The sequence below is a fragment of the Petromyzon marinus genome, chromosome 13 (genome assembly GCF_048934315.1).
Source record: "Petromyzon marinus isolate PM22_M1 ecotype Great Lakes invasive population chromosome 13, UKy_Petmar_22M1.pri1.0, whole genome shotgun sequence".
Taxonomy (NCBI): Eukaryota; Metazoa; Chordata; class Hyperoartia; order Petromyzontiformes; family Petromyzontidae; genus Petromyzon; species Petromyzon marinus.
This window is the reverse complement of record NC_133679.1, coordinates 14,845,595-14,872,936: the sequence shown is the minus strand read 5'-3', so window position 1 is coordinate 14,872,936 and position 27,342 is coordinate 14,845,595. Positions and strand designations below refer to the sequence as shown.

Genomic DNA, 27,342 nt, shown 5'->3' with positions numbered 1-27,342 from the left:
AGACGCGAGTTCAGGTGAGACGCGGGTTCAGGTGAGACGCGGGTTCAGGTGAGACGCGGGTTCAGGTGAGACGCGGGTTCAGGTGAGACGCGGGGACGTCGCTGAACATCCACGTGAGCACGCGGACCCAGTGAGCACGGAACGTTGTGCCAACGTTGGGTAAGGGGGGGGGGGGCGGGGGCGCTTTCTGTGGGTAAACAACGCGTGGCTCAGTCCAACTGCACAGATTCAAATCCTCTCCCTCCCCTCCCGCCGGGTTTATCCGCTCAGACGAACGGGCAGAGGCAATAATCAACTCCCCACCCCCTCCTCCTCAAAGGTCTTCATGCAAAAACGTGACCTCTGTCAACTTCCTCTGCGGGTTTTTGGTTTTCCAAGGCAGGGTCGTCGGGGGGGTTGGGCTTGCTCAGTACGAGATCACAATGTCGAGCAAGAGAAACATCAGCACGACTGCAATGCCAAAGTTGTTGGTTCGGCTGTTGAGTTAATTATTATTATATAGCGGTGGTGGAGACAAGAAGACGACGATGATTGGGGCAGGGAAGTCGACAGTGGAGGGGTGCGGGGGAAGAAGCAGAGAGAGGGATAAGTGAGGTGACCTGCGGTGTGGTGAGTGGGTGGGTGAGTTGGTGGGTGAGTTAGTGGGTGAGTGAGTGGGTGAGTTGTTGTGACCTGCAGTGGGGTGAGTTGGTGGGCGAGTGAGTGGGTGAGTGAGTGGGTGAGTCAGTGGGTGAGTGGGTGAGTTCTGATCTGCAGTGGGGTGAGTGGGTGGGTGAGTGAGTGAGTGGGTGGGTGAGTGGGTGAGTGAGTGAGTGGGTGAGTGAGTGAGTGGGTGAGTGAGTGAGTGAGTAGGTGAGTTAATGGGTGAGTGGGTGGGTGAGGAGTGAGTGAGCGGGTGGGTGGGTGGGTCAGTGAGTGAGTGAGTGGGTGAGTGAGTGGGTGAGTGAGTGGGTGAGTGGGTGAGTGAGTGAGTGGGTGAGTGAGTGAGTGACTGGAGTGAATCAATGAGTGAGTGAATCAGCGACTGGAGTGAATCAGTGAGTAAGTGAATCAGTGAGTGGAGTGAATCAGTGAGTGAGTGAATCAGCGACTTGAGTGAACCAGTGAGTGGAGTGAATTAGTGAGTGAGTGGAGTGAATTAGTGAGTGAGTGGAGTGAATCAGTGAGTGAGTGAATCAGTGAGTGAGTGAATCAGTGAGTGAGTGAGTGAATCAGCGAGTGAGTGAATCAGTGAGTGGAGTGAATCAGTGAGTGAATCAGTGAGTGGAGTGGATCAGTGAGTGGAGTGAGTAATTGAGTGAATCACTGAGTGAGTGAATCAGTGAGTGCAGTGAATCAGTGAGTGAGTGAATCAGTGAGTGAGTGAATCAGTAAGTGAATCAGTGAGTGACTGAATCAGTGAGTGAGTGAATCAGTGAGTGAGTGAATCAGTTGAGTGGAGTGGATCAGTGAGTGAAGTGAATCAGTGAGTGAATCAGTGAGTGGAGTGAATCAGTGCGTGAGTGAATCAGTGACTGGAGTGAATCAGTGACTGGAGTGAATCAGCGAGTGGAGTGAATCAGTGGAGTGAATCAGTGAGTGAGTGAATCTCTGAGTGGAGTGAATCAGTGAGTGAGTGAATCAGTGAGTGGAGTGAATCAGTGAGTGAGTGAAGCAGTGAATGGAGTGAATCAGTGAGTGGAGTGAATCAGTGAGTGAGTGAATCAGTGAGTGGAGTGAATCATTCGGTTTAACACGGAGGAGCAGGCCTAACCAACATTATAGAATGCCAGTACACTCACTGAGGTTAAGAACCAGGTTACAGTCTACATTATAGACTGCCAGTACACTCACCAAGGTTAAGAACCAGGCTATAGTCTACATTATAGACTGCCAGTACACTCACTGAGGTTAAGAACCAGGTTACAGTCTACATTATAGACTGCCAGTAGACTCACCAAGGTTAAGAACCAGGCTATAGTCTACATTATAGACTGCCAGTACACTCACTGAGGTTAAGAACCAGGTTACAGTCTACATTATAGACTGCCAGTAGACTCACCAAGGTTAAGAACCAGGCTATAGTCTACATTATAGACTGCCAGTACACTCACTCAGCTTAATAACCAGGCTACAGTCTACATTATAGACTGCCAGTACACTCACCAAGGTTAAGAACCAGGCTACAGTCTACATTATAGAATGCCAGTACGCTCACTAAGGTTAAGAACCAGGCTACAGTCTACATTATAGACTGCCAGTACACTCACTCAAGTTAAGAACCAGGCTACAGTCTACATTATAGACAGTCAGTGCACTCACTCAGCTTAATAACCAGGCTACAGTCTACATTATAGAATGCCAGTACATACTCTTTGGTTCTATTCGGTAAAGTCACGTAGGTAAAAAATAAAACAACAAAAATCACGACGTTTCGGCCACAGCACAAGCGGCCTTCATCAGGTGAAGGGACCAGACTGTCTCGAGGACAGCGCTGGAGTGGAACACAGCCAAGCTCAGACCGCGACCTTTAAGTTGTGTGAGAGTAATTAAGGTGCCTTGACAAAGGAATTAGCAGAAAAATTTGCATTTTAATAGGCGGACTTAGCATGATGAAAGGTAGGGAGGGGGTCGACATGTGCAGGCTGGCGAGGGGGCACGGCAGTGTCCACATGCTGGTGGTGTGAAAAGGGGATTTTAAGCTGCGAAAGTTTGGGGTACCACTACTTGAAAAATATACTGTACCATTAAAAAATTAGTTTAATGTTTGGTTCGATTTAGAACATCTTTCCAATGGTTGCTTAATTTGAAACCATCTTCTCGGTTGAAATTGTGTATGTGTTTGTAGATCTGAATTGCCTCGTGAACAAATCTCTGATAAAAAACCCGTGGGTTTGCAAAGAACCTTGGTATCAGAGAAAATTATATCGTGATCACCCACAGCGTTGTAACAGTGATCAGCTACGACAGAAGAATTCGTTCTGCCGTTTCAAATCTGATTTGTGCTCGCGAATTCGGTCAGAGACATGTCGCTTCGTCTCCCCGATATAGCAATCACCACAGGTACAATTCAATTTGTAAACCCCGGGGTACTGTATTGAACCGGACCTGGATCTTGTGTTTGTTTAGAATTTTGTAAATCGTTTTAGTAATGACTGCTATATATGGTAGTGTGATGGTTTTGACCGGAGTATCAAGTGGTTGTTTCTGTATGGAGGGAGAAACAGCTTGGCGGATGGTACGGTCAGAGTATCCATTCCTTTTGAGGGCCAGGTGTACATGTTTTAATTCACTGGTCAGGTGACGTTGGTCCGAAATGCAATGAGCCCTTTGGTATAAAGTTTTGATGAGAGAATTCTTTTGGGCTGGGTGGTGGTGGGAATCAGGTTGTAGCAACGTTGTGGCAACGTTGTGGCAACGCAAGTGGCCGAAACGTCGTGGAAATTTTATTGTGTTATTTTATTATTTTATTCTCATTCTACGTGACTTTACCGAAATAACCCAAGAAGACTATTGTCATTGTTGTGCGTATTTAATGTGGAGCTGCACTCTGATGTTGTAGGAGTGTTGTTATAACAATTAGTGTTGTTATAACAATTCTATATTTATTTAAAGTTGCGCATTTTCATGTGACGTCACATTTCTCAACCCCCCCCCGCCTCGTCACACATCGTCACAAATGTCTGACCCCCCCCCCCTCCCAGGTGCGTGACGTCATTTATGTACGCTCCCTTAATAACCATTGCTACAGTCTACATTATAGACTGCCAGTACACTCACTCCGTTTACAGTCTACATTCGTATTTTTAAAATTATTTTTATTTAACTTTTTTTATTATTACAGTCCACATCCGTATGTTTTATTATTTAACTTTTTATTATTTTTATTCACTTTCTTTTTATTCATATCCACGTGACTTTACCGAAAGAACCAAAGAATATAGTCTATAGTAGTAGACGGTATTGTGTGGTGCATAGTAGTGGAGTGTATAGTAGTATGTATGTTGGAACTTCTTTCGCACCGTGTGTAGCCAACCACACACATCTCTGCGCGGTTCATGAACATCGCCCCGACGCTGGCTGGCCAAACATTCCACGCGGGTTGTTGATTCGCAGCACAACCAGAGATATGTTGCTGCAACGACAGCAACATATCAGCAACATATCGAACGGCATTTCCAGAAGAACCGCATGGTGGACGCTCTCGTCGGAGGGCTCCATCATCAACATCGAACTTGAGCCCCTAGTGAGACCGTCTGGAACGCGGCAAAAAAGTCGCAGCGGTGTGCATGGGTGCCTCTCCCGTGCCCCCGAGTCCGACAGAAGGAGAACAGCCGGTCTGCAGGTGTCACCTCTGCACCGCTGCTGCCGGCAGGCGGTGGCACGTGTGTCCGGGTCACGTGCGATTCGATGGTGACTCAGGGTAATCGGATCACAATGCGGATCTTCGGGAAATGTTTGATGGGGGTTTTTTTTGCATAAGGGTTTAGGGGGGGGGGGGGTTGGGTGAAGTGCTGTTGACACATTTTTTCACGTTTGGTTTGAAACGTGTGATTTTTTTAGAGATGCCGCGATCTCGCTATATCATGATGTGGGTTTTACGCCGTCAATTAGAGATTTGTTTGAGAGTATGTTTTAATTGTATAACAGAGCACTGTAACCAGGGGTGGAGTGGTGACGCAGTGGTTCACTCACAGTGCATGACCCCGGTGGTCAACGCCATCAATGATCCGTCCCGACAACCTGAGTTCGAACCCCGGCCACGTTTAACATCAGTGGCGAGCGATATCTGAACGTACTGACCAGCGTGGTGAAGTATGGTCGAACAAACACCATGACCATTCAGACACGGGGAGTAGTCCTTCATCCAGCAGTGGGTTGACAATGGGGTTCACAGTAAACCCTCGAGGGTGATGTTCTTGAAAACGCTCGCAGATGCAGAATTCGTGAATGCTGCGACCATTTCTCTCTCTCCGCCTTGATGAAGACCGCTCCTGTTACGATCGAAGCGTCGTGGGTTTTTTGCTTTTTAGTATTTTCAATTTATTATTTTTAAATCGTAATTTTATTCCATTATTTTTATATAATTGTATTATTTTCATTTAGTTTAATTTACTTTAATTTTCTATCTACGTGACTTTACTGAAAGAACCAAGAATATGGGAGAAATGGGGTTACGTTCCTGGTACGAGTGGACGGGGGGTGGGGGTGGATGTTTAATGACGACAATAAATAAACAATAAATTATAAAGAACAATGTGTGTTTGTGACCCTTTGATGATGATTTGTCGACAATGGAGGTGGTGGAGATGAATGCAGGAGGGAGAAGCAGGTGTTTGATAACAACTCTGCACAGCTGTTGTCATTCTAGCACTCGGGGCAGTGCTGCCCCGCAACACTTTCACCGACTGCCTTCGCGTTCCTTTTAATGGACCTCGCAGTCGACTCGTTTCTTCCAAAATGTATCGGCGAGTCCACTAAGTATGTATAAAGTTAAAATGCACAACAGCGAGTTCAGAGCGGGTTTCCTGCCAGACTGAGAACAAAGCGGGCAGCCGAGGGGGTGCGCCCAATCTTCGTAGCAGACAGTTTCAATGTTACAACGTTCTGCACGCAACCTCCCCCGTGTCGGTGGTCTGGCACTACGTTCACTCGCGAATACTCGAGCCCGGCGGGTCGCGAATAGGGAATGAGTACACATTCAGTAACTCGCGAATTCAGAACTCGGGCATGATAACGGATTGTTTACACGCTGCGCCAGTTACTCATTGAAGGCCAAGTTAACCTGGGAGTTGGGGGGGGGGGGATCAGTGACCGGTTCAGATAATCATCACCGTCGTTTGCTGTGTGCGGGAATCGAACTCGGCTCGCTGGGTTCGTAGCGCAGTGCGCTAACCACTGTGCCACCGCTCCCCAGAATGCGGTGCGTACGCCCCAGGGTGCACAGAAACGTCAACTCCGGCGCCGGGAGGTGAACACTGTCAGCGACGTCGTTGTAAAGTCGTGCGGTGTGCGCCTGGCACGTGAATCATCGCGGCTCACGCACCCTGTAGCTCGTTCGCTGAGATAACACAGTAAAAATTTATTATAATAAAAAAAAACTAACAATTTTACAAGGCACGCATATTTCACGTATCGGATGCATCGTTCGATCGGGAACTCGAGAGGCACAGATCCAGATGTCAAAGTCCCTCCTCGTACTCCAGCCTGGGCATGTGCGAGCCTGGAGCTGCTGCTTACAGGTGCTTGGATGCTGCTTACAGGTGCTTGGATGCTGCTGCTGCTGAGTGAGAAGCAGAGAAACGGCGCTCAGCCGAGGACAGTCCACGGTTCTCGATATATAACGAGCAGGCCATGGAATATACCGAACTGTGCTCCGTAGGACGTTTTGCCGTGGTCAGCGGAGTGTGGAAGGTGTAGGAGAGGTACAGAGGAAGACCTGGTGAGAGAGAGAGAACTCGGGGCAGCAGGAGAGCAGTGTTGAGCTGTGCCCATAGTTTGTTGGCGAGCCAGGGTAAAGGTTGGAGCGAAGACATGGAAGCTGCGGGGTTATGGTGGAGCCACTGCAGTTTGGAGTCGTGTTCAGAGATGGGCAAATTACAATCAAATTACAGACCGCTTGAGTCTTCTTCTGTCATATGGCTGATGCAGATGCAGAGCAACAACTACAAATTCACGTTCAGGTGGTTATCAAGCCACACAACCGCGTCAGGAGCAGCTGTGAAGTCTCCTTCGTATTTGTGGATCTGCCATTGCGTCGTTATACGTTGTGCTACGGTCTGTTCTGGATGACCACAGTCGCACACTGCAGCGTTTTAATTTTTCATTTGTGCATCAGATGCCGACATCTACTGCCATGGTTTGTGCAGTGGATGTGGTTTATGGTGGACCACGAACTTCGTGGAAGATCGAACCCAGGGATCTTCTGCGTTGTGTCTTTCACAAGGTGGTGTTTAAATTTTGATTTAAAGCTTTCGTGACTGCAGTAATTCATATTCTTAGTTTTTTCGGTAAAGTCACGTTGAAGAGAAACAACAAAATAACAAAATATATATAAAACAATACAAATTCTCACGACGTTTCGATGATGACCGTTTGAGTTATGGTCGAAACGTCGTGAGAATTTTTATTGTTTTATATATATTTTGTTATTTTGTTGTTTCTCTTCAACGTGACTTTACCGAAAAAACTAAGAATATAAGGTGGTGTTTGTGAGTTATTTTGAACTCCATTCAGCTCTCCTAGCTTCATCCGGGTTGAACTCACATTGAAGAATGTTGAGCACGTGGGTCTAAAAGGGCTTGGCGTGACTTCAAGCGATACCCAGGGACGTTGTTGAGGTCCTCGTGAATGGGAAGGCGACTGCTTTCCTCGATTTTCAGGCCTTCCTGGAGGGTCGCAGCGTTACGGCGGATGGGTGGGACAGAGATTTGGTGACAGCACGGGCAGCCAGGGTGTTGGTGTCCACTCGAGGGTTCCAGTGATCTACCACATTGCAGTGGTCAGTTGGACATCAACAAGTGGAGTGGTGACGACGTCTGGTCCAGACTGCTACACAGCACTCAGCTACAGGGTACACGAGGGCCATCGTTAATGTCCGTAGCACTGAGGGTGCTGATGCCTTCCCAGCCTGTGATTGCCAGTTTCTGGACCAGGTTGACCTCTTGTTTTGGTCGTGGCGGCTACCTTATTCAGGTGGTGGGGATTTGGCTTGAGCTCCATTTAGTGTTTAGGTTATGGTTCAGAGTGGATTCGATGTCGTTGAAAGTGGCTACTTGCGCTGCCAAGGGAAAGTCATCCGCATGTACTAATTTGCATTTCCCAGTTGGTGGCATGTCGCTCGTGTAGCTATTGAAGAGCGTTTGCGCGAATACTGGACCTTGTGGCAATCCATGGTTGAGGAACCGCTGTGAGCTGAATTTGTCGCCCATAGAGACACGCAGTCGCCTATTGCTTAGCATCATCCATATCAGGAATATTGTTTCGAGGCAGGGAATGGTCCTAAGCGAGCTTCAGCATCAACCCCTTAACCCAGACTGTGTCGTAAGTCCACGAAGGATGCGCCGGTCTTGGCTTTCTTCTGGAATCCAGCCTCGATGTGCGTTGCATGCCTTGTTCACAGCAGCTGCATCCAGGCCGGAATCCCGCTTGTTCTTCAGGGATCACTGACTCGACGAGGGGGCCGATTCTCCAGGGGATGATGCATTCCAGGAGTTTAAAGGTCGTGCATAGGAGCGATATTGGCCTATAGCTTCCCAGGTCGGCTTGCCCAGTTTGGGAATGGCAATGACCATCGCCTCCCGCTATGCTTTCTTTTGGTATGTTTTCATCTTTTCATGGTTTTGGTGGAGTCCCCTTGAGCCTAAGTGATGGAGGAATTCATGGGGGACACCATCTCTGCCGGCAGCCTTGCCTTTCTTAATTGAGAAGAAATTGAGGCCGTTACCTGGCGTAATTAGTGATGGATCTCTCACTTGGTGTTTTTGTCGAGCTGTCCTATTGTGTTCTCCACTAGTATGGAGGCTATAGAGTTGGATAGGACTCTTGCAGTTCAGTATTCTATTGAATTAGCAGCACCCAGGCGTCGTAGTGGGGCCCAGGCATGGCGGCCGAAGTGTGTAAAGACTCTAGCAGGGCCTTTGCAACCTGTAGGATGCCCGACTGGTTGTACTGTCGGAGCAGGTCCTGGGTCTCTTTTGTCCAGCAGGGAGTAGAATCTTTCCGGAAGCCTCGGGGGATGCTCTTCTTGGCAGCTGCAGTCAGAAGGCCAACAAAATGGTGATAGTATTCCGGTGGCACAGCAATTTGACTCACCACTCTTTCTAAAGCCTCCTTAGTGAGCTTTAACCAGGTTCCACTTTGGTAATCGTTTTGACAGAATCATGGGGATTTCGATGCCGATGTGGGTGATGATGGGCCTATGTTGCTTGCTACTTGGGATCGAAAACCAGGTGCAAATCTTCGGCAGACATCCAGTCAGTGAGGTCTTCGCCGTCGGTCTGATTTAATGCATAGCTCCACGTAGTATGGTGGCTGTTAAAGTCACCAACGTATAGGACTGGGATCGGTGCACTTGGGAGTGCTGGCTTTAGACATTTTGAATTAGAGGCTTTGTAAAGGTTGGTGACGTGCAGCTCCCCATCTCGATGCTGTTGGCTTCTTTTTCAGTTCCATGCGTTTAGAGTATTTGGCTGCTATACATTTACACATGATTAGCCACGTCACTGAGCTATCATTTGTGGCCAGGTCGTTTCTGAAAAAGAGCTATATAGCTAAGTGGACCATACCTGGTAAAATAAAATAAAATAGTTTAGTTAAGTGGGAATGCGTATATGTGTGTGATGGCGTTCTTCACGTATATGGCCAAGTCACATTTTGGGTGGCCGTGGCTTGTCGTGAGGTTGTATCCATGGCTGTTGAAGTGACTGGCATGTAGGGTATCCAAGACGTGGGTTTTTTGGAGTGTTAGAACATCGATGTTATGGCTTTTCATTATGTTTGCGAGATACTCGCACTTTGTCCAGGAGAGTCCCTCAATGTTCAGACCACTGCAGTAATGTAATGGAAGTGGGGACTCCAAATATACGGTTTGCAGAGGCAGATTCTGCAGCAGTCAGCATTGGTAACTATACCGTGCTTATAAGTCCTAATGATGATGAAGCTGGTCCACATATGTCTATGACTGCATCGTCATCATCACTGCTGTTGGCAGTTATATTTCCTCACATTTATTGTGATGGTCACCTAATACAAGAAGACTACGATTCAGTTCTTTATGAACTGCAGCTGGTTTATTGCAAGATCTACAACGGCTGTCCTACTATTGACTAATATAGTGTCCGTACATTGTTTAAAATGTAGAGTATCATTATAGATATAGACAACCGATTAAACTGCATCACGTGTAATTTTGATTAAAGTTGCCAATTTCAATGAGGTATAATTTAGATACCAAATTATACGATTAATGAAGTTACATATTTAAATTACATGTAATTTATAGATCATGCCATCATCTCAGCCCCCAAGTTTGCGCCGGAGAGGTCAGGACACGTGATGGCGAAGTAAGGTCTCACGACTACGTGGGCCACGGTGCTTGCTTGGGTTCCGATCGACATAAAAGTGCGCTGTGCGCTGTGTTCACATGACAACTAAAATGTACCCAGTATTTAAACGGAGATCCGGGGTTCTTCGAGGTCTTCTGTCTCCTTTGCGGGTTCCCGGCTCATCACTGATTAAAGGACGGCTCATCCTATAGAGAGGATTCATTCGCAGCCGCGAACTCAGTTTAGTTGCGCTGCTGTGCGACAGGTCACGGAATCCTAAACAGACGCTGCACGTCAGCGTCTCTTCCATCTAGGGTGGCCCTCTGCTTCCGCAGGACATGGCTCACGCTGGCGACGATGGGAAAGGTTTACTGGCAGTCCTGACACCCTGGTGTGTCTGTTGATGCAGCGTGGTGATTTGGGGATGACGTCGGTGGTGGTGGCGTCGCGTCGTTGGTGGTTATTGTAGATGCAGCAGAGCCTGTGGTGATGTTAATGGTGGTGGCGCTGCTGGTGGCGGCATCGCTCGTCGCTTGCAAGCGGACGGAAGCTGCCGCTCGGTGTGCGAGGGGGACGGAGGGATGAGGCTTCTTAGATGAGGTTGTGGACCTTGAGGTTCTCGCTGAGCACCGTGTGGCGCACGTCGGTGAACACGATGCGGATGTTGTCGGTGTCGGTGGCGCACGTGAAGTGCGAGAACACGATCTTGCTCTTGTTCTTGTTGGCCTGGAGGTACAGCTCTTGGATGAACTGCTGGGCGGCCTTTGCGTCCTTCGGTTTGCCTGGCTCGCACACGGAGGGCGCACGCACGGTCACGCGCAGTCATGCGCGGTCACGCACACGTGACCAGGCACGGTAACGCACACACCGTTTGCCAATTAACAATACTAATAATAATAGTTGAGTACGTTTGGTATTCATGGTCTTCGTGTAGTCGAGGGGCTATTGCAAAGGAAGGCGCAACGGTGCACAGACGGATATATCCTGCCAGTAGTGAGCGACGTTGCTCTGTGCAATCCCAATTGAGGCATTTGCAGGAAAATCGTGCAAACTTGGACTGCGACGCCGGCACAAAAAGGGGCTGCTCGTTTCAAATAACGCTGTCCACTGCGAAGGTAGACACGGCGCGTATTCATTTGGTTGATGCCGCTGCATTAACCATGCAAATTTGAACCATGAACCTCTGCGACGAGCGGCGAACACCGCTGCCGCCGGGACCTCACATCGACACCGCCGCCCATGAAGCGCCACGTGCCACCGTCGGAGCTCGCACCTCTGTAGGCCGGGAAGTAATCGGCGAGGTTCGACTGCTGCACCTTCTCCTCCAGGATGTCCTTTTTGTTCAGGAATAGGATGATGCAGGATGTCTCGAACCACCGGCACTCCAGGATGGTGCTGAACAGCGCCAGGCTCTCCAGCATGCGGTTCTGGCGATGCAATGGCATAAAAAAAACGCAAAAGCACAACTTGGTCATCAGGACTCACAACGAACCCCGTTAGTTGTTTGGAGCTGACTAGACAACACAACGGAGTGATAGCATCGAAGTCCAACAGCGCTAGCGAACCATACAGATGGATGTTAAACAACTTACATGGCAATGCTACTGCTACGTTGGCAGCAGCGACGCACGATTTACAAGACGACTCAACACGTTCGTCATTAACTACACCGTGCATGTGGCCATAAGAGGAAATAAAATATGCAACAGGGAACGTTTTGGGCAATGGCCCCTCTTCACGGTGGCTAGGAGATGTTAACTACCTCGCCTGGTATACAGGAGGTTGTCGGTTTGATCACGAACCTGACACCTGCTGCTGTATATTTGGAGTCTGCGTCTCTCTCTCTCTTATCATCACGGTGGCTAGGAGATGTTAACTACCTCGCTTGGTACACAGGAGGTCGTGGGTTTGTTCCTGAACCTGACGTCTATATATTTGGAGTTTGCGTGTCTCTCTTATCATCACGGTGGCTAGGAGATGTTAACTACCTCGCCTGGTATACAGGAGGTCGTGGGTTTGATCCCGAACCTGACGTCTATATATTTGGAGTTTGCGTGTCTCTCTTATGATCACGGTGGCTAGATGTTAACTACCTCGCCTGGTATACAGGAGGTCGTAGGTTTGATCCCGAACCTGACGTCTATATATTTGGAGTTTGTGTGTCTCTCTTATGATCACGGTGGCTAGATGTTAACTACCTCGCCTGGTATACAGGAGGTCGTGGGTTTGATCCCGAACCTGACGTCTATATATTTGGAGTTTGCGTGTCTCTCTTATCGTCACGGTGGCTATGAGATGTTAACTACCTCGCCTGGTATACAGGAGGTCGTGGGTTTGATCCCGAACCTGACGTCTATATATTTGGAGTTTGCGTGTCTCTCTTATGATCATGGTGGCTAGATGTTAACTACCTCGCCTGGTATACAGGAGGTCGTGGGTTTGATCCCGAACCTGACGTCTATATATTTGGAGTTTGCGTGTCTCTCTTATCATCACGGTGGCCAGATGTTAACTACCTCGCCTGGTATACAGGAGGTCGTGGGTTTGATCCCGAACCTGACATCTGTATATTTGGAGTTTGCGTGTCTCTCTCCCTGTGGTCGCGTGGATTTTTCTCCAGGTCCTCCGGTTTTTCCCTCCACAATTAGAAACATGCGTTTAGAGTGCTTGGCTGCTATACATTTCCACATAAGGGGCCGTCCATAAATGACGTCACGCACCCGGGGGGGGGGGGGGGGTCAGACATTTGTGACGATGTGTGACGAGGGGGGAGGTTTGAGAAATGTGACGTCACATCAAAATGCGCAACTTTAACTAAATATAAACAACACGTTCTACTTTATTAAATAGAATTGTTATAACAACGCTAATTTTGATTAATTTTCATTATTAACTATTTGAGTATTTAAATTTACTAAGGTCACCTTTTATTTATTCCATGAAGGGGCATTTTGCTTCTCCATGGGAGAATGGAGAAGCTTAAATTTTGAACATTTTTTTAATGATGGTTATTAAACATTTTTAGTCTAATGATTCTACCAGGGCTTTTCATTCTGTGGAATGAATATGCGATTGTTATAATTGTACTCTCCATTTTGCTTCGTTCTACTACAAAGTTTCAAGTATTTTTTTAAATAGTTATAATTACTTTTAATATTTTATAATTATAAGATCATTTCAATATAATATTCTGAACATTAGCAGTTTTAGGTAGACGTTTAATATTTTCAAGTGAATTTTATGCTAAATTTAAGCTTTCCAACGCCTCCTTTTTAATAAATGTTTTCTCCTACAACATCAGAGTGTAGCGCCACATTAAATAGGCACTACAATGACAATAGTTTAAAGCGATTTGAAGCATGTTTTATTTTCAAAATGGAAATATGGTTTTGGGGGGGGGGGGCAGAGCTTTGTGACGTCATATTTGAGGGGGATCTGACTTTTTGTGACGCCGTGTAACGAGGGGGGGGGGGGGGGTCCAAAATCGTCCAAAATCGCGTGACGCCATTTATGGACGGCCGCTAAGCCACTTTGTTGAGCTATTTGTGGCCAGGTCGCTTCTGAAAAAGAGCTACTGTATACAGTTCAGTGGCCCTTACCTGCTGAAATACAAATAGTGGTAGTCGTGGTAATGGCCAGAGTGGAGAATAGTTTAGGACTGCACCATGGGGCCTGATGAGAATTTACTTTCTCTTAAAATGTTCTGATGACCAGCTTTTAATTGGCACGCGAATAGTTAACGAATAGTAGCTGTTGGGTAGCATCTCTTGAGGATCACACGGCATGAGATGACCCTGTCGTGCACGCAGTCAACACGCAGCTCTGCGATCGCTCACTCACCACACTCCGAGTGGTGATGCCCCCCCCCCCCCCCCCCCCCCCCCCCCACGAGAGGGAGCCCTCGAGCGTCCCTCTAGAGGAGGATATTTGGCCTACTCTTCCACACTTTCCAGATATCTCGGTGGTACCCACACTTTACGCCACCACACGCGGCCTGCGGGGTGGACAGAGGCAACGGGTGGGATTTAAAGAAATGTTTCCGTTGTTTGAGCTGCCGTTGCCGGGAGATCGAACTGTCGACCTGTGGATCACGTGGTTTGTGCTCAGCTGGAAGGAGTGAGTCGACTCTTAACGATGTCCTTAAGGAAAGAGGTTATGCGTGGCAGACACAGCCACCCACACGGATGGGCATCGACTGCGTGGTGATGTCTGTCACCTCGCCTGGAAGCGTGAGCCATTGGAAAAGGCCAAGTGACGCTTCATTAGTTTCATAACACAACTCTAGTGTACTAAATTCTAAGCTCTTCTTTAAAGGGGCTTAAGTGAGACACTGTAGTCTAAGTGATGCCCTGTGGTCTAAGTGATGCCCTGTGGTCTAAGTGATGCCCTGTGGTCTAAGTGATGCCCTGTGGTCTAAGTGATGCCCTGTAGACTAAGTGATGCCCTGTGGTATAAGTGAGACACTGTAGTCTAAGTGATGCCCTGTGGTCTAAGTGATGCCCTGTGGTCTAAGTGATGCCCTGTAGTCTAAGTGATGCCCTGTAGTCTAAGTGATACCCTGTGGTCTAAGTGATGCCCTGTGGTGTAAGTGATGCCCTGTGGTCTAAGTGATGCCCTGTGGTGTAAGTGATGCCCTGTGGTCTAAGTGATGCCCTGTGGTCTAAGTGATGCCCTGTAGTCTAAGTGATGCCCTGTGGTGTAAGTGATGCCCTGTAGTGTTGCGTCTTGAAGACGATCGCTTGTGTTGCGATCGAAACGTCGTGGTTTTTTGTTTATTTGCATTAATTTTGAACCCATCTATGTGACTTTACCGAAAGAACCAAACAATATGAATTCCTGCAGTCACGAAAGCTTTAAGTCGGGACCTTGATTCTTCATCGACCAATTGTGACCGGTCCATTCCTGAGTGTGACCGGACGGAAGGCTCGCTGCCCGTCCCCAAGCCCTCCCCACCACTCATCACGCTGCTCCACACACGTGGAATGCGGAAGAATGCCCTCATGTTACAGGGCCGTGTTGACACGCTGCCACACAATGGCTTGACATAATTGGGCGTCGCCATGGGCACCCAACGCCCTCAGTCTCGACTCACCTAGCCCGCACGCACCCCTTTGTCTCGTGGCTTTCCCACCACTCACAGAATGAGACTTTAGAATTGGACTACTGTCGCCCTGAGGCAGCGCCAGCCGTCCCCCACAGCGAGCAGGGAGGGGCGGTCCAGCAGGCACAAGGCGACGGTGGCTGTGCGGATGAGTCGTGGGTGTTGACCCGTGTGGGAGGAAACTAGAGAAATGCACGCGGTGCTAGGGGGCAACGCTCTATCCCCTTACAGATGGGACAGATGACGACGGTAGTCCGCACTTTGCCATGGTACGGCTCCTCCTCGACGCCCACGGGAAGGGGGAGTGTCACGACATCTCTGCGGTGATCCACCAACCCTGGCCGCTGCCTCCGCAGTGCTGGATTACAGGCAGCCACGTGCACAGCGACCACTCCCCGGCTGACGTTCGAGGCTGACGACGACGACGACGACAGCAGGAGCAAGAGGGGTGCGAGCGAGGCAAGGGGCCCCGAGACTCACCACGTGACCTTCCTCCATGAGCACCTGGTCGTACTCGCTGAGCGCCGCCAGGAACATGACGGACTCCACGTTCTCGAAGCAGTGGATCCACTTCCTCCGCTCGGACCGCTGCCCCCCCACGTCCACCATCCTGGAGAGGGGGGGAGGCGAGGACGGTGGGGGGGGGGGGAGGTGGAGGAGGTGACGAGAGAGATGAGAGGTCAGGAGTCGAAGTTCGTGGATGGGGAAAGTGCTTGCAACTAATTAGCCGCAGCGACATTGTAATTCTACTAATTTAATATCATTGATGCGATCATCATCAACACCACCGCTTTAGTATGTATTGCCACCATCGTCATCGTTATTCAACTGCTGGATGAATGCTCCTTTATCCCTTCGCACATCTTTGTCATCAAGATGGCCAACCACCTCCCATCCCCTGGTCGTCATTGAATAACTTCCTTCATTGTTTTCTGTCCCTCCCCCCCCCCCCCCACTCTGTGACACAACGACACCCTGATCTCTTGCATCCTTGCTCACCTAAGGACCATCTTGTTGAGCGTCAAGGGGTACTCGATGATGCCGGTGGTGGGCACGCGGACTCGCAGCACGTCCTGCTGAGTGGGCACGTAGCTGGGGGATACCAGCCGGCTCAGGTCGTTCAGGTAGCTGCGGCGGAGGAGGACGGGACGGGGTCACTCGGAGGGTCGCGTGATCCGGAATTCTCGCAGAGGAGTGCTCTGTGTTGAAGACCGGTCCCACAGAAGCAGACGCCACTGAACTACTCCTGAGTTCCGTGGGATTGACCGCCGTATATGAACACAGTAGGGGGGGGGGGTCGCTAAATGTTCTCACCTGACTTTCCGCAGATTAATGTCACATCACAGTCAGACTTGTGTGTTTTTTTTCAGAGCTTTTCTTTAGCCTGAATTTAGTGATCCAAATTGAACGTGACGATTTTGTTGTGCAAGGCTCCGACCAACTCTGTGCGCTTATTAAGACCACGGTTTGGTCACAGGCGGCTGAAACCCAGACGCAAATACGGGATCTCAAAAGGCGGCGGCTTGGTGCTCAATGATCAGTGAGGGCACGCGGCCAACTCTCACCAAGCCACGGAAGGCCGCGTCACTGCGGGACCGCCCCACTCACTATTTGGTGGAGTCGCTGATCTGGAACTCCCGGCGGCGCTCGTAGCAGTTCTTAATGCCGGCGTCGGCCCACAGGCTGGCGATGGCGCGAGCACACTGGTCATTCAGGCTGTTCACCTTCATGGAGTCCAACTCCTGGACAAAGCGTGCGTGTACCTAGTGGTGGCGGGGGAGCAAACGGGCCCCGGGGGAACAGCAGGGTCACGGGGGGACAGTGGGGTCACGGGGGGACAGTGGGGTCAGGGCCCCTGGGGCACAGCGGGGTCACACGCCCCACCAGATAAACATTTTGAAGGCTTACGTCGACCCAGGGGAGGCCCACAACCGGTTCAGATATTCACGACCGTTATTGGTCGTAAGCGGCAATTGGAAGTTGGGTCGTTGGGTTTGGAGCACAGCGCGCTAACCGCTGTGCCACCGCTCCCTTGTGGGACAGCCACCCACACACACAGACCGCTCGTGGTCCTGGGCGAGCATGACCGACCACGCGACGCCACACCGGCACTTGTGCCGCCCAGCGCGAGGCGGTGCAAGGGGACAACGCGACGACGACAATAACCCCGGGCGGTGCTGCCGTTCAGATGCCGCTCATGTAAACGAAGGTGCTGGGGGAAGGCGGTTGGGGCGGGGGTTGTGCTCGACGGCCCCGTGTTGCAGGGAGCCGGTTGGTGCTGGGCGGTGCCGGGTGTCGCACCTCCAATTGGCACAGTTGCCTACGTATGGTGCCAAAGAATTTCGACATACAGCCCGGCGGCACCGGGGCCCGGCACTCACCCGGTTGCTCTCCTTCTCGTACGGAATGCCCAGGGTGTGCATGGCATGCGCCAGGCTCTGCATGCTGGCCAGCACGTTCTGGTGGACCTGCTTGGCGAAGCTTCGCCGGTCCTCCTCGGTGTAGCCCAAGCCGTGAATGATGCGCATCTGCTTGATGAAGGTGCTCTTGCCGCTCTCGCCCGTGCCTGCGGAGGAGGGAGCGACAACCCTCAAGACAGCTCCACAGCCACAACCAGAGCCCTGCAGTCTCCATCACAGCCCCGTAGTCTCCATCACAGCCCTGCAGTGTCACTCACAGCCCTGCAGTCTCCATCACAGCCCCGCAGTCTCCATCACAGCCCTGCAGTGTCACTCACAGCCCTGCAGTGTCACTCACAGCCCTGCAGTGTCACTCACAGCCCTGCAGTGTCACTCACAGCCCTGCAGTGTCACTCACAGCCCTGCGGTGTCAATCACAGCCCTGCAGTGTCACTCACAGCCCTGCAGTGTCACTCACAGCCCTGCAGTATCAATCACAGCCCTGCGGTGTCAATCACAGCCCTGCAGTGTCACTCACAGCCCTGCAGTGTCACTCACAGCCCTGCAGTGTCACTCACAGCCCTGCAGTGTCACTCACAGCCCTGCAGTGTCACTCACAGCCCTGCGGTGTCACTCACAGCCCCGCGGTGTCACTCACAGCCCTGCAGTGTCAATCACAGCCCTGCGGTGTCAATCACAGCCCTGCGGTGTCACTCACAGCCCTGCAGTGTCACTCACAGCCCTGCGGTGTCAATCACAGCCCTGCAGTGTCACTCACAGCCCTGCAGTGTCACAGCCCTGCAGTGTCACTCACAGCCCTGCGGTGTCACTCACAGCCCTGCGGTGTCAATCACAGCCCTGCGGTGTCAATCACAGCCCTGCGGTGTCAATCACAGCCCTGCGGTGTCAATCACAGCCCTGCGGTGTCACTCACAGCCCTGCGGTGTCACTCACAGCCCTGCAGTGTCACTCACAGCCCTGCAGTGTCACTCACAGCCCTGCAGTGTCACTCACAGCCCTGCAGTGTCACTCACAGCCCTGCGGTGTCAATCACAGCCCTGCAGTCTCCATCACAGCCCTGCAGTGTGAATCACAGCCCTGCGGTGTCAATCACAGCCCTGTGATGTCAATCACAGCCCTGCAGTGTGAATCACAGCCCTGCAGTCTCCATCACAGCAGTGTGAATCACAGCCCTGCGGTGTCAATCACAGCCCTGTGATGTCAATCACAGGGCTGTGATGTCAATCACAGCCCTGCAGTGTGAATCACAGCCCTGCGGTGTCACTCAGCCCTACAGTGTGAATCACAGCCCTGCAGTGTCAATCACAGCCCTGCAGTGTCACTCACAGCCCTGCAGTGTCACTCACAGCCCTGCAGTCTCGCGTGGCAGGGATTGATTTACATCGAGAGCTGGTGGCATCGTGTTGAACTGCATTACAGTATTCTACAGTCCTGATTAGACCTGGTGCTCGCTGACAAGCATGGCCACGTGTGTATTTCGTGTAGAAGGTGGCACGCAGAGTAAATAGGTGCTCGCAAAAAACAAGCGGATTATGCCTCCAGTTCCGTTAGCGGAATGGCTGGAAGCCGGAGTCACCGACCCCATGGGCCATCACCATCATAGCCACCACCACCACCACAACCACCACCACCACCACCACAACCACCACCACCACCACAACCACCACCACCACAACCACCACCACAACTACCACCACAACCACCACCATAACCACCACCACCACAACCACCACCACTACCACCACAACCACCACCACAACCACCACCACCACCACAACCACCATCACCACAACCGCCCTGCTACCACCACCACAACCGCCACTGCTACCGCCACTGCTACCACCACCACAACCGCAACTGCTACCACCACCACAACCGCCACTGCTACCACCACCACAACCACCACTGCTACCACCACCACAACCACCACCACAACCGCCACTGCTACCACCACCACAACCGCCACTGCTACCACCACCGCCACTGCTACCACCACCACAACCACCACCACAACCACCACCAGCACAACCGCCACTGCTACCACCACCACAACCGCTACCACCACCACAACCACCACAACCACCACCAGCACAACCGCCACTGCTACCACCACCACAACCGCCACTGCTATCACCACCACCATCACGGCCTCCTCGGGTGTCACAGAAATTGGGTTTAATTTTAGGTTCTGGAGAAATGTGGCCTGGGAAACGCGAGCTAATGGCATCTGGCGCCGCTCTCCCAGAGAGCCTCTCCGCCAAATAACATTAATCTCGATAACAACAACAAGAACCTCCGACCGTGGTGGTCACAAACACCATCAACTGAGCTAGATTCCCTGGCCATGGCTAACATCGATTTATCTGACCCTGACCACTGTAGTAATTCCATAGGCGCGTGCCAATCCCTCTACCCTACCCCCGCTGCCCCCCCAACCCGCCCTTCACCAACCCGCAGTGACCAGCGGAGTGAAGTATGGTCAAACAACTCCATTCAGTGGACTGTCAAAGGGGCCGCAGTTGATTAGAATCGTGAACAATAATGGCGATGGACTTAACGCGTGCATTTTCGTAACCAATATTATGATCAATGTAACGATGTGGGCAAATTTGTCATTAACACCCTGCACCACACAGCAAAACAGATTCAATTGGCAGGCGTACACGAGTTTGAGGGCACGCCAAGAATGACTTTTGTTCTCAAACTCACTCTCTGGTGAGTTAGAGAACAATTATCACAAACAAACTTAGCACACGCTTCATTTGAATTTGCATCAAACCGCCGTGCACAGTGCCGCACTTTGTCACGCGTTAGTGGCTGTTCACGCTTATTCTGTGTTTTCGACGAACGGTAAACGTGTGACTACCGTTCATCGACGATAAACTTCTGACACGGCCATGTCAGCGGTGGCAGCGACAACGCATCGTCGACATGCGCCGAGACGACGTTTACTCAAGGGACATTAATGCGCATCAGCTGGAGGGAACGGAGAATGACGAGAACGTTGCCTCGGTAAGCGGACATTGGACTCTGCGGGAGTCGTCCTGGTGCCAGAAGGTAGCGCAAGGCACCGTGAAACAAAGCCGGCCAAGCCGCCACCGACGTTTGTCCAGTCTGTTATCGTTTAACACGTGGCACCTTTCTGACACAAATCTGCCACCCAAAGCACCCGGCGGGCATGCCTTGGGTCCACTTTGAACAAGCGTTCCGGGCCACGATGGACGCGGCTGGCTGGACGCAGGAAGAGCCACTCCAAGAACTGCCCACCCTCTCGAGCAGCGACACGCCGGACGCTTGTCTCGTTATTCCTGTGGCCAGATGTGGCACACTCGACGGCGCCCTGAGGAGGGAGATGGCGACTTTGTACGGACCGCCTTTGGGGGCCCTGCTGCTCCAACAGTTTCAACAATTGGAGAGGAGAATCGGACAAATGTCGCATATTATTCCCTGGCTTGGCCTTCCTGCGTTGGCACATCCTGTCGATTCAGGTGTGATTACCTCGCTATTATGGAGCTTATTAAGTAGTGGCTTGCCCCTGGTTGGAGTGTAGCGGTCCCCCAGAGATGCCGCCAGGCGACCCCCGTATCCTGAGCACCGCTGCCATGCTGAGCACAGTTCGAGGCCACGGTGTTTGGCGTGATCCTCAACAGTGACGCACATCCATCTCAACCACAGTCTGCCCCGAGGTCGGATCCACCAGTACCGCGGTCGGCCTTTGATGATGGTGCGCAGGGCTCTGGTGCAATCGACTGAGGCCAGTAGCATAACTATTTTTTTTACCAGGTAAGGACCACTGAGCTATATAGCTTTTTTTCAGAAGCGACCTGGCCTCAAATGATAACGAGCATGGAGGAAGAGGGTGCCTTGGCCCCCTGGTGGCCAAAGCTACGAGTTGGGGTCCCCTTGACAACCACCATGAGATATGTTTTCAACAGTGTGAATGAACAAAGAAAAGTTCAAATGCGACCGTGCGAGACATCAAATAAAGTGTCCACACTTGACCGATTACCACACCCCCTGAGCTGATAATGTAGTTATGTCACTGGCCGAGGCGTCTGCCCGGGAAAGGTGTCCGAAGGAACACTAAATGACAACTGCGTGCTGGGAACAAACACCAGAGCTGGCACTGAACCCCGCCATGCTGAGTTGCACAGCGGCAATGTCTCCACCGTGCCCTGGTACTGCATTGTCATTCACTCTTTTTCACCTGTTCCCACCACAATGTCGTGAAGTGATGCATTCAAACTGTCTGAGAAGTTGGATGCATTGTAAAGTCAGATACTGCATGCTCATGAACATAGAAATGGACACTCAAATCATCTAAACTGGGCAATTCTTTTGTTTAATTTCTGCAGCGAAAATAGAAATTGGCGGACATCTTTAAAAATGTCTGCCAAACTTGAATTGTCAAGTGGCTCACTTTTGTCTCTGAAAACATTCACCTCGTGAATATCTCAAGCAAGCTCCATGCTTGTATCACAATTTGAACGATTCCTGTGGAGAACATGCACTTATCTGCTGTATCACCATCAGCAGAGTAGAGTCCTCAACTCCCCTCTAACGTACTCTTGGTGTTTTCGGTGAAGTCACGTAGGTAGACAATAAAATAAATCACGATATTTCGATCGCAACCATCATCAGGCGGAACCGATACAGCAGGACAACTGCTGATTTAGGAGAAAGATCTGCTAACAACAAGAGCTTCTAAAGGGTTTTGGTGGACTCAACCCCAGGGTTAAAGTGGGAGAAGGAAGAAAGGGGGGAGGCAAGAAGGAGGGAGGGAGAGGGGAGTTGAACACAGGTAATAGATGGAAGGTAGTTGGGTTAGTGTCGTCCGAGTAATCGACTCGTAAGACGCCATCCACGCGGTCTGGCTCCTTTGTTCACGGCTCTTCATTTCGACAATCAGAGTGGACACGGGTTGGTGGCTCAAGAGAGAAGGGGGTGATGATTACGTGATGAGGCAATTATTGGGGTCCACCCGGGAATCAGAGGAGGAAGAAAGAAAGAGTGGGGGGGGGGATACTTAATTGGATGGGGTATAAAAGACTCGCAGCGTACAGAAGGAGAGAGTCGGCGGGACAGCAGCTGAAGTGAGGGCCGGGAGGAAGAAGGCGCTGGGCCGATGTTAATTGGCAAAATGTTAACTACCTCACCTGGTATACAGGAGGTGGGTTGGATCTCTACCCTGACGCCTTCATGTTTGGAGTTTGCGTGTTCTCCCTTTGGTCGCGTGGATTTTTAAGAGGGTCGTCCGGTTTCCCCCCCTCCACATTTAGAAACACGCGTTTAAGCGTATTTGGATGCTATAAATGTCCACATGATAAGCCATTTCGTTGAGCTATCATTTCTGGCCAGGTGGGTTCTTAAAAAAAAGAGCGATATATTTTGGTGGGCCTCACCTGATGAAATAACATTTTAGTTTAGTTTGATGGCTCAAAGCGGGCGCGGACCCTTTCTAGGTAGGGGAGGGGGGACGGGGAGGGGGGACGGGGGGGGACCAGGGGGGGCCAGGGGGGGGCCAGGGGGGGGGCGAAGATTCCGCGCGGTGAAGCGCGCGGAGTGGTCGGGGCGCGAAACGGGAGACGCGGGGAGGGAAACGGGAACGCAGGGAGGCAGGTGACGAGCACAACTTAGACGCAGAGAGGCTGGTGATGAGTTGTTCAAGGTTATGTAGAGTCGTTCACCAATACGCATAATAATCAAAGTGTCACTCCCGTGCATCGACAACGAGCCTCCTACGTGGGCATTTAATCTGCGTCCCCAAGGCCCCCTCTGTTCTCCCGTGCCCCACTGCCTCTCCGTGTCCCCACGTCTTCCCGTCTCTCTCTCCTTTCCCGACCCAACGCGTCCTCCTCTGTCCCCCCCCCCCCCCCCCGTGTCTCACCGTGTCCTCGCTATCCCTCCGTGCCCCCCCCCGTATCTCACCGTGTCCTCGCTATCCCTCCGTGCCCCCCCCTCGTATCTCACCGTGTCCTCGCTATCCCTCCGTGCCCCCCCCCGTATCCTCGCTATCCCTCCGTGCCCCCCCCTCGTATCTCACCGTGCCCCCCCCCGTGTCTCACCGTGTCCCACTCACCCAGTAGCAGCAGCTTGAGCTCCCGAGTCCTCTTGGACTTGCGAATCTGATCTTCGATGAGGTCATTAATTATCTTCTGTTCCTTCTGCTGTGGACTTTGGCAGCACGCCATTTAATACGACCAAAAATAACAACAAAACCCCCACAAAAATAATAACAAAAAACGCTAGCCGGTCTCTACAAATCAAAACAGCTACTTGTAAACAATCCCTACAGCTCGGCGCACGAGGCTAAATGAACCGGCTACTTGCGAGTCTTGAGTCTTTACTCAATCTGCCCACAACTGTTGAAGTCGTCGTTATTGGTGGTGGTGATGGTGGAGTTGGTGGAGGTGGAGTTGGTGGAGTTTCCCTCGGGTGGATTTCAGAGGACGTGGGGAGTGGGAGGCTCCCCCGCCACCTACAGAGCCACGGCCATCATCATCACCACCACCACCAACAACAACACAGCACGCACTGGGCGTAGTGTTGGCAGCAGTAGCAAACAGTCGGAGCAGTGACAGCAGTCGCAGCAGTGAAAATAACAGTAGTAGCAGAAGTATTGGGTCGTAGTAGCAGAAGGAGTAGCAGCAGTAGGATCAGTAACAACAGCAGTAGTATTAGTAGGAGCAGTGAGTACAAAAGCAACAGCAGTTGTAACCAATACTCGCGGAGAAGCAGCAGCGGTGGTGACGCGTGGTGACCGTGGGTGTGGATGCGGCGTGTGGCTGTGCTGCCTGAGCAGCAGCCACGCAGAGGAGGAAGCGCCCGGTTCCCCGAATGCGGGCGGGGGGGGGGTCACAGCAGAGGGGCTTGGGGGTTGGTTGGACACCCTGGCCCAGCCACGCCAGGAATGCGGCTCAGGTGGTTTCCCCCGCCTTCGCCCTTTCCCCTCCACCCCTCCCACGCGCGGGTTTATCCAGGTGAAGATCACGCATTCCAGGTATTAAAGAGACCCCCGCCCGCGGAGACTTTTCAAAACGGGCGGCTGCGACCTGTGACCTGTGCTGTTGGCGAGCACATTTTTAAAATACAGTCCGAAATGGCGTGACAGGTGGGTGGTGGTGGAGGTGCCGTGGGTCAGCATCACGCCGCGCCGCCTTTGTCTCCCCATTGCGTCGATGTGCACACACCGCACGAGAAACTCGTGTGGTTGGTTCCCGGCTACACCCTTATTATGGATGTGGGTGGCGGGGAGGTTCCCGTTGCAGCGCCATTAATGTAAAGGTCATGACAGCCGTCTGCATCCTCATCATTCCTCCTCCTCCTCGTTCTTCACTCACTCTCGTGCCTGGGAAATGCGAGTGGACCGGTCTGGCCGGGTTCACGCCCCACCTCTGCGCTGCCAGCTACGGCGGTGGTGATGCGCGTAACTCGCCCATAATCACTCGCGCATTTGTGGATAATATTAACAATACCAAATAGATGAGCGCGTCGATTCGCCCTCCTCCTTCGCTTATCCGTTTTTTTGTGTGTGTGTCGGAATGTTTGTGACACTGTACACCCTGCATCCCATCGGCCTCTCGGCAGCGCATGAAGTTCAAGACGAGAGAACCGTCTGGACCGGTTTTGACACGCACACTTGTCTGGATCAGCAAAGTCAGGCTCGCTTGAATCAATGCAGGCGAACAGCCAAATGTTTTTCATAAGAGGTATGTTGGGTTAGATCGCGTAAATATGAATGTGTTGTTAAACCGGCCACCACCCGACACAGCCAATTAGTAAGGTTTTGTTAAGTTAACAGAACGTGGCCAATTCGTCACTAGTACAGCAACACCGGCGTGTTGGAGAGCAAATCCACAACATTTACAATCTGAGCACGACGTTTCGCCAGTAATTACAACCGGCATCATCAGGCGGACAGCAGCCCGATGTGATGGCGTCACTTGCTGATTTGGCAAGGACCAGCTTCGACACACAGCGTCTCATCAGCAGGGTCGGGCTGGCGACACTGCCGATCGAAGAGGCAATGACCCTCCCTCTATCTCAAGCCACGCCGGTGCGCAAGGGCGTCAGCCGCTTACGGGCCACGAGATTCACTTCGTAATGATTTCCGCTGAACGTGGCACGGAGAGGCATCATGGGCGCGCGGGCGACGGTGCGTCATCGTTATATTCTTGGTTCTTTCGGTAAAGTCACGTAGGTAGAAAATAAAAAAAATAATCAATAAAACACATAATATTTTTGAAAAATAATAATTTGAAAATAATAAAAGCAAAAAAAAAATCCACGTAACCGTTGTCAACGTCTCCCCGCTTTGGGTGTTTCTAGGCGGCGGTTGAAATCGTGCGAGCGAACCCTTGGCTCGTCCAGAGGACGGACTGACTCGAGTCGCATTCCGCACGAGACCACTTTGACTTCGTGGAGCGTGGCGGGGCTGACCACGCCACGTCCGGGAGTCGCAGACGAGGCGGCGTCCGTCACACGCGGCGCCCCACGCGTGTCGGTGGTCACGGGAGACCCGAGGGGCTTCAGCTCACCACCCCCTTCACCGGGCTCTCATCTGCTGTTGGTCAGAGTTCTTTATTTGAACCGCGGCGTCCCTGCCGAGGGAGGGTCAAACATCGCGTGACGTCATTTATGGACGGCCCCTAGATGGAGGACTCTTATCGGTGAAGGTCATCGCAGCGCCATATAATATAATATATAATATATGGAGCGATCTCACGTGTGTTATAACTGGAATCTGTACTTATCGTGGAGAAATCCGATGAGCTATGAAGCTCTTTTCACAGTCGGGGCGGGTCAGAAAGTTACAACAAACATTACAAAATCGCGATCCGAGTGCAGAGTATAGGAAAGGTGAGGAAATCACAAAATCAATTCCACTGATAAAGTACCGTATATAAGTTTAACACCTAGGCTTTCGCGACCAATATCATCCATAATGTAGGTTTTGTTGGGTTCGATCGCGTAAATATACTAATGTGTCGTTAAACCCGCCACCACCCGACACAGCCGATTGCGAAGGGTTTGTCACGTAAACAGAACGTGGCCAATTCGTTACTAGTACAGCACACCGGTGTGTCGGAGAGCAAATCCACAACATTTACAATAATTTAACGACGCATTTGTACCGCATGTTTGTTGTTGTAGTACGGAGTTAGACTGATGGCCTTAATCTAAGTTGTCTTGTGGTTGTTGTTGTTGTTTGACTTGCATCCCACTGGGATTTTTGCACACAGCGTTGGTGCTATTTCAGGAATAGTTTGCTGTTTTTTCCTGGATTTTCTGTTTGCACAGTCACACAAAGTCACTTTAAGATGTTTTCTTACCAAATAAATGGAACTGAAAGTGAAATTCCCAAGCCGTACGTTGTGCGCAGGAGGAGCTGCGTTCATCGTCACATCACAGGACCCTGGCGGAGACGACGACTTGGGGAGACCTTCATCCAGCGGTAGATAGATCAAGGCCGGTGATTAATCCTTTAAAACGAGCTACAGTGGAGATTATGGGGGCGTGGGTGTTTGTGCAAGAGGGTTTTGCTCACGCGGCGCGAACCCGCGGGGCATATTGTCTAATTCCGTGTGCATTTGTCGTAACCACGTCTGTTTTGGAAGCCAATAAAAATTACAAAACTCTTCGTTATTAAACTTTTTTTTTACGGTTTCACATTTGTGCCATAAGACCCACCCACACCACCCGACATTTGTTTGTGTTCGTTGAAGACGAGACAATGGTTGTTGGGCATTGTCTCTTGACAGCTCGAGACAATATCGCTTGCACACCGCGGGAGAAT

General features: G+C 51.1%; 1 protein-coding gene and 1 long non-coding RNA gene across 2 annotated transcripts; one reads left to right on the top strand and one right to left on the bottom strand.

Annotated features, from left to right (window-relative positions):
* Positions 1 to 8,318: 8,318 nt before the first annotated feature.
* On the bottom strand, positions 8,319 to 24,447 carry LOC116942101 (guanine nucleotide-binding protein G(q) subunit alpha-like). Its single transcript, XM_032953687.2, has 7 exons — positions 23,626 to 24,447; positions 17,508 to 17,692; positions 16,735 to 16,889; positions 16,126 to 16,254; positions 15,607 to 15,736; positions 11,299 to 11,452; positions 8,319 to 10,807 (listed from the first exon to the last, which is right to left on the bottom strand). The coding sequence occupies exons 1-7, from the start codon at positions 23,735 to 23,737 to the stop codon at positions 10,617 to 10,619; spliced, it is 1,056 nt and encodes a 351-aa protein (XP_032809578.1). The 5' UTR covers positions 23,738 to 24,447; the 3' UTR covers positions 8,319 to 10,616.
* Positions 22,627 to 27,217, top strand: LOC142924404 (uncharacterized). Its single transcript, XR_012941612.1, has 3 exons — positions 22,627 to 22,716; positions 25,875 to 26,115; positions 26,929 to 27,217. It is a non-coding gene; the product is annotated as an uncharacterized LOC142924404 (long non-coding RNA).
* The last annotated feature ends 125 nt before the right edge of the window (positions 27,218 to 27,342 follow it).

Excerpts from the sequence above, each read along its gene's own strand:
- LOC116942101 (XM_032953687.2), bottom strand. The coding sequence starts at position 23,737 with ATGGCGTGCTGCCAAAGTCCACAGCAGAAGGAACAGAAGATAATTAAT. Across the intron at positions 17,693-23,625 it reads GCTCAAGCTGCTGCTACTGG|GCACGGGCGAGAGCGGCAAG; the intron begins GTGAGTGGGACA and ends CCTCCTCCGCAG. Across the intron at positions 16,255-16,734 it reads ATCAGCGACTCCACCAAATA|CTACCTGAACGACCTGAGCC; the intron begins GTGAGTGGGGCG and ends CCTCCGCCGCAG.